We start from the raw sequence: 12,310 nt of genomic DNA on the forward strand, positions 1-12,310 counted from the left end.
AGAAGTAGAATTTGTTACATTTGAAAAGAAAAATTAGTTTTGATTATAGAAATATTTTAATCTATATTTTGATTTATTACATGTGTTAAAAGGGGGTGGCAGAGTCAAAAGCATATACTTACCCTACACCCATCCCACACCCATCCAGGAACTCGTCTATTGTCCCTCTCATCATAACTTCTTGTGGATCAAGGGTCATCTCTGTCCCCCCCACCCACTGAGGGGGGGACAGAGATGCAACAAAACTGTACCTTTAGTCTGTATCCCTTTAAATTCATCTCCAACTCACTGCCATCCTGTATCCATGTACATCTCATGACCATACTATTTCCCGCATTTACATACAGCTTCCCCCTCTAATACCCTTCTAAACCCTACTACCCACTGCTTCAGTCAATCCTCTGATTCAGACTCAATGTCATCTGCAAACAACTGGTTCACTTCCCACTTCCCGTGAGTCACTTACCAGCTCCAAAACCCTTCCATCACTGTTGTTTTTACCTCTGTATATCAAAGGCTTCTTCCCCCTTATAAGGGAGGTAGTCAAATTTTGGCTACCACTGCTACTCACTTTCACTTAAAAAAAATTGACCAGCCTATCCCATACATCTACAACACTTCTCAAAAGACCTCTGTCAATCCAGTCATATGCCCTCTCCAAATGTAGAAAAACCAGAAAGACATCCCTATTCTTTGGCAAAAACTTGTTGCATATCTGCTTTGCTATGAATATTTGACCAATGCACCATCTTCCTTTTCCATACCCACACTGTTTTTCCCCAGTGACTTCATCAATATTCCCCTTGTAATCTTTGCAATTAGTGCCCTCCCATGTCTTACCAACTACAGTAACAGACTGATTCCTCTGAAATTACTACATTGATATAGTCCCCTATTCCTATGAATAGAACTGTACATGTACTCTTCCACATCCATAGGCACACATTAAACAGTTTTGCCCTCCATTCCCCTGTAACTCCCTTTGTCAGACACTTTACATTACAACTATCTGATCAAGGTGTTTTGCTTTCATCACTTTCATGGCTCTTTGTATCTTATCTTCTCTGCTTTTCCACTGATTTATTAGTTTTAAGTAATTTTGATTGTAATGAGTTTAGGTATAATTAGTATTGGAAAATATATGTTCAGTTATTTTTAAATTTTAGAAGCTAAAAAAGGGATGAAAGTAACTGAAGAAGTGGAGTCCTTATCTGAACCAGAGTTAGAAGAGGAAGAAAATGCAGAGCTAGAAGTTATGCCAACTCCGAAAGAAAAGTTATTGCTACCTGGTTTGGACAAACCAAAGACATCAGGTATAGTTGACCTTTAAACATTGAAAAGGAGTTAGCATATAATCTTTGATTTAGCACTAGTTTACATTGAGATTTTTGTGTCGGTTAGTCAAATGCTGAAACTACAATGATCTTTAAACAGAAGTTCAACAAGACTGTGATGCAGGGAACCCAGTGGAAGTAAAGGAAGAGTCTATCCATATCAAAACTGAGCCACTAGATGAAGAGCATAGAGGTGAAAAGTGGCCATCTGAAGAAACAAGTCAGGCATCTGAAGCCAAGAAATCAAAAGCAAATTTTGAAAATGTTTGGGTTAAAGTTGAAGTTGACCCAGACAAGAGCTTCAATACATTTGAGGATGAGAAAGTGAAATCAGAGTTTGAAAAGGTTTGGGTAAAATCCGAATGTGATGAAGACAAGAACTTGGACACATTTGAGGAATACGAGGTATGGCTTGCTACCCCAGTTATACCCTCACTCGCAAGAACTCCATTTTATTAAAAAAATTGAATGTTCATTCAATTCTCTCTTTCTAGTGTTTGAGTATTACTGTTCAAAACCATTCTTTTATAGTATATCCAATTTGCACCAACTGATCAAATTTAAGACATTTAAGGATATTCTTGTGATTAATGGCAGATGATTTCACTTCATTTGGGTACATTTGGGATATGTAACTAGCTTGGGATATGTAACTAACTGTATAACTCATTGTTATCCACACTATTGAATTTGAGATTTGTAAGGATTTTGTTCTGGCAAATACCAGACAATTTTATTTATTTTAGAACCCCTAGGTGCAAATGGTGTAGAGTAGAAATTGTAATCTGATTTTATTTTGTGCTTTTAGAAATAAGATCATGTTGATGTGTTGTACAATATTCATTAATTTTTGTGTGTCTGTTGTGCTTATTGAAGGGAAAAAATTGGATGCAAATCCTTGAATAAGATATATTCTCGAACTTGTTATTGAAAAAATGTATGCATTGTATTTATGAAATATTGATAATGATAATAATAATGATTGATGATAATATTAGTAATTACTGATTTTCTCCAGATTGACCAGCAAGGCTTCTCACAAGATTGTGTAGGTAGAACAAGTGTTCTAGAAGAACATGACTTGGAGGCACATTCAACCCAGCCCACACAAGAACCATCGTCATTTCAGCCCACACCTTATCCATTGCCTGTACAAACCACATCTGGGGTACAGTGGATCCAACCCACAACCCAGCCATTGTTGGTTCATCCCACAACCCAGCCCATGCAACAACCAATGGCAGTTCAACCAGCCTTAGTGGTGCACTCTACTCAGTCCACACCACAAGCATTGTCAGTTCAGCCCATGTTGAAGGTGCTTTCAACCCAGTCCACATTGCAGCCATTGTCATTTCAGCCCACACTCAATGTGCTCTCATCCCAACCCACTTCACAGCCATTAACTGTTCAGCCCACACTTAATGTGCTTTCAACTCAGCCCACACAACAAATGTTAACCCAGCCAGCATTCTTTCAAGTTGTCAGTTTGCTACCATTATCTCCACCCCTCAACCTTGATACTACCTTAGCACCATCACATTTCCCAGGGTACAGTAATGTCATCGTTCAAGTAAAGCCCCAGGTAGTGGATATTGCAAATCCTGTGCCTGACAGCCTGTCTGATACAAACTTGTTAAAACCTAATGCTAAGGCACCAAAGTCTATCACATTTCAAAGCTAATAACAATGAATGGAGGCTTTAGTGAGTGTGAAGCTGTGCTGGTTAGAAAGGAGAAAGGGTACAAGAGCTTTGAACTAATGTTGTACCAGAGGAAGAGGCTGCTTGAGTATTCCAAAGAAAACTCAAATTTAATTTCAACAAAGAGCAGGGAAATGTGTGTTCAGCCACGGAGATGAGCAACATTAAGAGATGAGGAAAATTTACACAGGGTAAGCATAACCTCGATTTCCATTGTGATATTATTTAAGCCATCTGAGGTGTAATGCTCTGTTGCATATATATCATACTAAGGGCTTCTTGCCTCTCATAAGGGAGGTAGCTAGTCAATGCACACACCCACTCCAACCCATTTTACTTCCATCCACCACCCTTTGTTTCTCTCTCATCTTAGCTCCTCATGGATGAAAGGTCATCCCTGTTTCCCACCTACTGCCTGGGTCAGAAGTAATGCAGCGAGACACAGCATATCCACAGCAAGGTTACTTCACTAACATGGCAACCCCCCTCCTTGTCCCCTCATGTGGTAAATAGAGAAGATGGGGACTACATTAAAAAAAAAAAAAAAAAAATCATCCATTTCCCTCTTTTCTCTAAGCCCCTTTCACCCCATCCATCTTTCTCATTCTCAGTCATCCCCTCAAGTTCACCCCATTTACACCTGCTTTCCACACTCTTTTTGCTAATTTTTCTTCACTCATTCTTTCCATGTGTCCATACCATTCCAATAATCTTTCATCATTCCCATTTGCCATCCCCCTTTCCACCTCCACTCTTCTCACCTCCCCATTTCTCATTCTATCCAACCTTATAACCCCTACCGTAATTCACAGGCACTTCATGTTAAACACATTTTAACTTCTCTCTTCCTCTCTTAAATTCCAAGTCTGCTTCATACATTGTTGTTGGCACAATCACCCCTTCATATAATTTTGGCATCCATTCCCAGATGCCTATTTCTCATGACACTTTTAAATTCCCAAAGATATTTACTTTCTTTCAACAGTTTACCTCTATCCCTACTCCTCCATTTCCTGCCACTTGCTACCCCAAATACTTAAAACTATCCACTTCCTCCAGCCTCTCCTTTAAGACACACTTCCAACTTGCTGCCACCCTCTCCTCTTGTACATCTCATCACCTTACCATTACCCACATTTACCTTCAACTTTCATCTATCACATCCCTTCTCAAACTCTGTCTCTAACTGCCTTAATCCCTCCTCAGACCTCGCTGCATGTTCAATGTTGTCTGCAAACAACAACTGATCTCCCACTTCCCTTAACTATCTTTAACTATCTCCAGTCCCTTGCCCATCACCCTTGCATATACCTTCTATACCACCCTATCCATGTACAGTTAGCGCGGACCATTTTGTAAATTTTTCGAGCATGCATAATGGTCCCCGTTTTTGGGACGTGTGTGATATCTTGTTCACAAAAACCGTGTGGGAGAAAGTGACTAACTGGCAACCTTCAGACATCTACCCACACAATACCCACATGAGACAAAGCTGGTCAGTGTATGACTGCCCTTCAATGGATTTTTTTTTTTTCTTTTTTTTTTCTTTGCATTGTCATCAAGTTTCTTAATTTTTCCCCACTGTGTTCACTGACTTTTGGGGTGTACCCTGCCATTAGTGTGATGCCTGGAAATCGCACAGCACGTGATAACATTGTGAAAGGGATTGAACTACACAAAGTGGGAAAGAATAATTGAGAAATAGCCAAGGCAACAGCTGTGACTGTATTGTGTCCCAACTCGAACAAAATGGTGTATGGGTGGAGGGGTTGATACCATGTCCCTCCACAAACATGCTGGGGGCAGGGCCCTGAAGATTTGCCCAAAGGTATTAAGACTTGTAAAATATCAGTTGGAGCCTAAGGCTGCCCGCACATGAGCAACATTTTATTACTAGTTGTCACAACAAAATATTGTCACAATAAAAAAAATTGTCGCAACGATAAGTTGTCAGTAAGGTACACCTGCACATGAGCCACACGATGGCGGCAACTATTGTTTATAGTGTCATCATTTTATACGTAAGCACACATAAACACAATTCTATAGACATACATACACAAGAACATACATACATATATACATAAGAACATACATATGAACATACATCCATAAGAACATACACATATATACATACATATTATACTGGCACCAATAATGTTTGCTATCTATATGAATGACATGGATGAGGACGTGAACTGCTACATGAGCTTCTTTGCCGATGACGCCAAACTGCTAAGGAAAATAGAAACTGATGAGGACTGTGAAGCACTGCAAGAAGACCTAAATAGGGTATGGAACTGGAGTCAGAAATGGGAAGTGGACTTTAATACTAAGAAGTGTAGCATAATGGAGTTTGGAAAAAGCAAAAACAGAATATCAGGAAAATATAAAATTGGAACCAAAGAAGTAAAGAAAGTAGGATCCGAAAAAGATTTGGGAGTAATTATCACGAACGACTTGTCCTATGATATACAGATTAACAAAATCGTCGGGGAGACTTACAACTTGCTAAGATCAATAAAAGTGGCGTTTACATACTTGGACGAAGACATGATGAAAAAAATATTGGTTACATTGATAAGGCCTAGATTAGAGTATGCAGCGACATTGTGGTCCACCAGTACCAAAAAGAATATAAAGAAAATAGAAAGAATCCAAAGAGCAGCTACAAAAATGGCACCTGCACTTGCAAACCTATCATACGAAGAGAGATTGGCTAAACTGGAGTTACCGACACTGGAGCAAAGAAGAGAGAGAGGTGACCTATTGACCATCTACAGAATCATGAAAGGCACAGAGGTACTCGATAGTGAGAACTTACTTAACTGGGACAAAAGAAACACAAGAGGACATGGAAAGAAAATAAAAAAACATAGCTATAGAAGAGAACTGAAGAAAAACAGTTTTCCTCATAGAGTTTTGGACACTTGGAACAAACTGGACAATGAAATAGTATGCGCAAAAACCATTCATGAGTTTAAAAACAAACTAGACACTGCAAGATACAAAGGCGGGACAACACGAGCATAGCTCCCCTTCCCGCAAAATACAACTAGGTAAATACAACTAGGTAAATATGAACATACATACATACATGAGAACATACATACATTCAGGCACACAGGCAAGCAGGCAGATGCATTGACCTTCCAGACAATAGTTAACATTTTCCTTTCAAATAAATACAATATGTTTTTTACCTTTCTCCTTTTTATCCTCAGGGGAGAGAGTATTCCAATCGCTCACCACAGCCTCACACACCTCACTCCACAACTTTTCTTTTATATTCTTATCGCTGTATTCCTTTAGTTGGAAATCATAAAGAGGTGGTCTCTTCTCTACCTCTGTTATGAGTGTTTCGCAGTCAAATAACTTTTATTATAGACATGACATAGTACCACGTCCTCTCACCACTGCAGTCTGAAAGACACCAAGGCAGCATTAGGCTGGGTGGCGGCAACGAAATGTTGTTCGTGTGCGAGCTTCCATTTGAAATAACGTTTTCTATCGCCTGCCACAGTTGCTGACAGTAATTGTGTTGTCGGAGAAATTGGTCCGGTCGCAACTACCTCACAATTTTTTGTTGTTGCATCAGGAAAAATTGTCCATGTGCGGGCACCCATAGAGATGTGTGTGTTGTACTTTTGACAATTTTTGTTGTTGTGACAACTAGCAACAAAATGTTGCTCGTGTGTGGGCAGCCTAACTCTTTTACAACTGCATAACAAATGGATAGTTGTAGCACAGATTTTGGGATGCCTTTATGGAATATAGCCACACATCATTTTGTCTATGTTGGAGTAAAATCTCTACTACGAATATGGATATCCAGAACTCTTCCTATCCTCCTTTTGGATACCACTACATATTCCATTAATACCTTATCAACCACCCTTCTATCTACCACTCTCATCCACATGTGCTTATGCTTGACTTTTTTCTTTAGCACTGTGTTAGCTATAATCAACTGTCTAAATACATCTCCACCATCAACTCTCTACTATGATTTTTACCTGGTACTCCAAACTTCCCAACTACTCCATCTGTTGGTTCATCCCTTTCTCTGACATTGAGATCTCCCATTACATTGACATTCCTCCTAAAACTCTGCATTTATTTAAATCTATCCAAAAAGCCTCCTTTTTCTCTACACACTTGTCACAACCAGGCACATATGTGCTTAGAAAGACCCACATCTCCCCTCCCAGTTTCACCTTCATCCACATTAACCTTGAAGATACTTCCTTCCACTCCAGCACACACTTTTATATCTCGCTTACCAGCAGAGCCACCTCTTCTTTTCTTCATCTTCACCTCACTCCCAGAGAAATAATTGCCAATTAAACAGCTGAACTATATTCCACCCATCTTTGTTTTTACTACTGAGATAAACTTAACCTTTTTTTACAGCTGTTGAAGTTGGTTGTGTGAGCTGACACCAATTCATTTGCAAGGAGCAAGAAAACAGCTCCCAAGACAACAACATAAAAGGGAGATCAACAGAGAAGATGTAGTAGAATGCACTAAAATCATTGCCAGCAACAGAGACTATCAGATGTTATAGCTACTGGAATCAATGCTCATTGAGGAAAAATCTGCATCTGTTAACATTGAGTCATATATGACCTCTGCAATTTCATTATGTAATTGTACACTACCTAGAACAGGAAGAATCCATTCATCTTCCCCTTCTTCCTCCCCACTCAACTTCCCCGTACACAAGTCCCACAATCTGTGAGGGTAACCCACATGCAAGGGATAGGGAGAGGTCAGAACTGTATTTGAACTGTGATAATTAAGCTTTTGTGTACATTCTATTATTGTAAACAATGTCCTTTGGATTAAACTTGTTCTTGTATATAACATATCTTTACCTACATTTGTACTGTTTATAATAATTGTTCCAGAAATATTCCTGAAGATACCCCTGATACCTCAGGATGAACCCTTGAAGAAATATATGGCTAGTTTTGGTGAACTTGTGTTTGTATATAACCCAGTTGGAAAAGTTATGGTTAAAAGACTTGAAAACGAAGAAAATTATCAATGGTCACCCTACTCTTGTATTTGATTCTACTGATATATATATATATATATATATATATATATATATATATATATATATATATATATATGTATATATGTATATATATATATATATATATATAATATACATACAGACATATGTATATATATATATATTTACACATGTATCAATCAGTGAGCCATCCTGAATCCACTGCTGAACAAAGACCTCTTTCATAGCATACCATGATTCACATATATACTACAATTAGGTAAATGACTACCAACATCTGCTATGTCACTCCTACAAATTTCTCTATTTTGTTTCTCCATCTTCTGTATAGTCTTCTTCTTGCATGCTTCCCATCTTACTGTATCTGCTCAGTAATACACTTGCTCCATTGCTCATCAGTTGTTCATGCTAACTTACCTGCCCAATTCCACTTCCTCTCTTTTACCACCCTCCACAATATCTTTCACTCCAGTCTGCTGTCTCACCTGATTTGATCTCTTTCTGTCTCCCAGTATTATTTCCACCATTGATCTGTCCATTCTCCTCTTTGCACTCCTTAACTTTGTCTCCATTGCCTTCATCAGTTTTCAAGTCTCATATCTGTAGATTATTGCTGATAGTGTATATTAGACCAATCTTGCTTCAGTCATCTCTTCTTTTACACTGGGGACCCAATATTCCACATAGCAGCTCAACAGCACTGCCACCTAGTGTCTGTTCGCTGAACCACTGAAAATGCAATATGGCTGCCCTCAGCTAAATGACAACAAATGAACACTCCAACAATGCTCTTTTTTCTCTCTCTCTTTTTCTTTTTTCTCCAGATTATTTATAAGCCAAGGAATCCTATAGACCAGAGAGGACTGCTCACAAACACTGGGCCAAGGCCTCCCTCTTTGTAAGGCAGTCAGTAAGTTGCTCAGAGGTTCCAACTCAAGAAACAGAGTTAATATCACCACATGACAACATATCCTTCAGCAGTGCAGAGTCGATGTGAAGACAACGATCCTCCATCCCATGAGAAGAATTCAAGGTTTCCACCAAACTCTTGTTGTCAACCAAGCAGTGAACAGTTAAGGTCTGGCATGTGACAATATCCCTGATAATCTGTCCAAGATAGGAAGCAGCCTCAGTGCACTCAATAAGCACCAAGGTCTTGGCAGACAATGTGGATTCACTTGGCTTAATTTCCATGATTGCCACTAAATTGGGCATTTTCTTCCTTCCCCATCCTTGAGAAAAATCTCAAATCCTCCCTGGGAGCCACCATCAGATAGGTTCCCAAAGGAAGCATCTGAAAAGTACTCAATTAAACAGTCCTCCACAGCTGACAGCTTTATAAACAGCAAACAAAAATGGTCACCCACAATTTGGTTGATAATCTTTTTGAGTCTTGCTGCATCAGAGGGATTAGCCTGTTGAGTGTAGTAGGGAAGGCTTATGGGAGGATCTTAATTGAGAGGATTAGGAGAGGAACAGAGGGAGTAATTGGTGAGGAACAGTGTGGATTTAGGACGGGTAGAGGTTGTGTAGATCAGATCTTTGTGGTAAGACAGATATGTGAGAAAGCTATAGGAAAGGGGAAGGATGTTTTTTGGGCTTTCATGGATCTGGAAAAGGCTTATGATAGGGTAGACAGAAAGGCACTGTGGGAGGTTATGCAGATTTATGGGATAGGAGGAAAGCTTTTGGGAGCTGTCAAGAGTTTTTATGAGAGTAGTAGAGCATGTGTTAGGATTAGAAATGGAGAGAGTGAGTGGTTTGAAGTAAAGGTGGGACTTCGTCAAGGATGCGTTATGTCGCCCTGGCTGTTCAACTTATACATGGATGGGGTGGTGCGAGAGGTGAATGCTAGGGTAGTGAGTCAGGGATTGGAGATGGTTAAAGAAACTGGAGAAAAGTGGGAGGTGAGACAGCTGTTGTTTGTGGACGACACTGCGCTTGTGGCAGGGTCAGAGGAGGGATTGAGGAAGCTGGTGGCAGAGTTTGGGAGAGTATGTGATAGAAGAAAGCTAAAGATAAATGTGGGTAAAAGTAAGGTGATGAGATGTACAAGGGGTGAAAGTGGCAGTAGACTGGAAGTGAACATTAAGGGAGAGCGACTGGAGGAAGTGGATAGTTTTAGATACTTGGGTGCAAGTGTAGCAGGAAAAGGTGGAGTGAAGGTGGAGGTAGAATGTAGATTGAGAGAAGCGAGTAAATGCCTTGGTGGTTTAAAGAGTGTAATGAGGAATAGACATTTGGGAATGGATGCGAAGAGGAGACTGTATGAAGGAGTGATTGTGCCAACAGCACTGTATGGGGCAGAAACGTGGAACATAAGAGAAGAAGAGAGAAGGAGTTTGAATGTGTTTGAGATGAGGTGTCTGAGAAGTATGGTGGGGGTTACTAGGCTAGATAGAGTGAGAAATGAGGAGGTGAGGAGGAGAACAGGGGTGAAAAAGGATTTGGGAGATAGGGTTGATGAAAGAATATTAGGATGGTTTGGACACATGGAAAGAATGAGTGAAGAAAGACTAGTAAAAGAGGTATGGAAGGCAGATGTGGAGGGAGTGAACATGAGGGGACGTCCTAGGATGAGGTGGATGGATGGGGTGAAGGGGGCTTTGGGGAAGAGGGGAATGTCTGTTGAGGAAGGAAGGGAGAGGACGAAAGACAGAGGTGAGTGGAGAATGGTTGTATATGGATGATGTTGTGACTGCATGAGGAGGAATGGGCGGGGAAGTGGGGGGGTGGGGTAGTATGTGTGAGTAAATTTTGACGCAGCCCGAAGGGATTTCTCCCCGTCCTCGCCATATATGCAAAGGGGGACGGAGAGGGGGGGTCGCCGATTAAATGAAGCGGCCTCGCTGTGGATGTACTGTGTCTTGCGACACTGCTTCTGACCCAGGGCGGTGGGCAGGGTGCAGGGATGACCCGTCATCCAGGAGGTGCTCAGATGAGAGAAAGGGTGGGAGGGGTGTGGAGTGTATTTAGGGATGAAATGGGTGGGAGTGTTTTTATGCCTTTCCCTTTTTGGCTACCTCCCTTGGAAGGGGGAAAAAGCCTTGGTATATGTATGTATGTATGTATGTATGCTGCATCAGCCACTGTGGCATTTTTACAATGCCCGCTCAGTTCACTGACATCAAAGGCAATGTCAGGTCTTGTTTTTGTAATTCTCCAGCTCAGTTGATCCCTTTTTGGCTACCTCCCTTGGAAGGGGGAAAAAGCCTTGGTATATGTATGTATGTATGTATGTATGCTGCATCAGCCACTGTGGCATTTTTACAATGCCCGCTCAGTTCACTGACATCAAAGGCAATGTCAGGTCTTGTTTTTGTAATTCTCCAGCTCAGTTGACTAATCAGAGTACAGAATTCCTTCTCGTTATCTGACAGCTCACTGGACTTAGCTGCTGACCTGCAACATTCCAAACTCAGTGGAGTGAGCAGACTGGTATAGCTATATTGGCCAACCATTATACCTTCAGCTGTAGTGCCCACTTCTAAACCTATGTACTTGAAGGTAGATGATGCCGTGCTCCCAATACAGAACTCTTCTTCAAGAACATCAGTAACCTTCTAGAACACCGTAAAGACCATCCAGAGAAAATCATCCACATATACACATACGATACCCTGAAGTTTACCACCATAATATCAAGAAAACAAAGATGGTTTGAGTGGACACATCTCAGCTGACAGAGACAGTAGCTGACTCTTGACACATAAGTACCACACTCTTGCTGCATCACATAGACTGTACACTGTCTTTTTCAGTCTCCAAAGCTGACCACTCTGATATTCTGGGGGAGGATGCAAGTAAACCTCTTACTCTATGTAGTTGCCCTAAAGGTAAGCTGACTCCACATCCAGGCTGTAACACTCCCAACCAAACATAGATGCTATTGCCAGAGCCAATCGGATAGATTCCTTAAAAGAAGCTGGGGAGTCCTTCCTAAAGCCGGATGTGTCCTCCCCCCAAAACCCCTTGGTACAAGGCATGCCTTGATTATAGGGCTTCCATCTTTCACCTTTTCTGTGATAACCCACTATACAGATATAAATTCCTGTCCACTGTCCACCTCCTCATAAACATTGTTTTTTTTTTTTTTTGCCTATTTTGTACTTCCAGCTCCTTTGCTTTTACCACTTCTTCATTGGAGTAAAACAAACATCTCCACTTCATCAGGGACCACTTCCAATTCTGCAACTTCCGAAAAATCCACATCCCATCCAAATCTTTTTGGAAGTT

At 40.6% G+C, this 12,310-nt stretch overlaps 1 protein-coding gene across 2 annotated transcripts in view; it reads left to right on the forward strand.

Moving 5' to 3' along the window:
• Positions 1 to 8,008, forward strand: part of LOC143029782 (uncharacterized) — a 28,759-nt gene extending 20,751 nt beyond the window's left edge. For both annotated transcript variants that reach the window (XM_076192754.1, XM_076192755.1), the window contains exons 4-7: positions 1,167 to 1,313; positions 1,435 to 1,739; positions 2,353 to 3,224; positions 7,447 to 8,008. In XM_076192754.1, the coding sequence (XP_076048869.1) occupies positions 1,167 to 1,313; positions 1,435 to 1,739; positions 2,353 to 3,015 (1,115 nt within the window). In that variant the 3' untranslated portion in view covers positions 3,016 to 3,224; positions 7,447 to 8,008. The remainder of the gene's footprint in view (positions 1 to 1,166; positions 1,314 to 1,434; positions 1,740 to 2,352; positions 3,225 to 7,446) is intronic.
• Positions 8,009 to 12,310: the final 4,302 nt, after the last annotated feature.

Source organism: Oratosquilla oratoria, chromosome 11 (genome assembly GCF_046742065.1).
Source record: "Oratosquilla oratoria isolate Oo_2021 chromosome 11, ASM4674206v1, whole genome shotgun sequence".
Lineage (NCBI taxonomy): Eukaryota > Metazoa > Arthropoda > Malacostraca > Stomatopoda > Squillidae > Oratosquilla > Oratosquilla oratoria.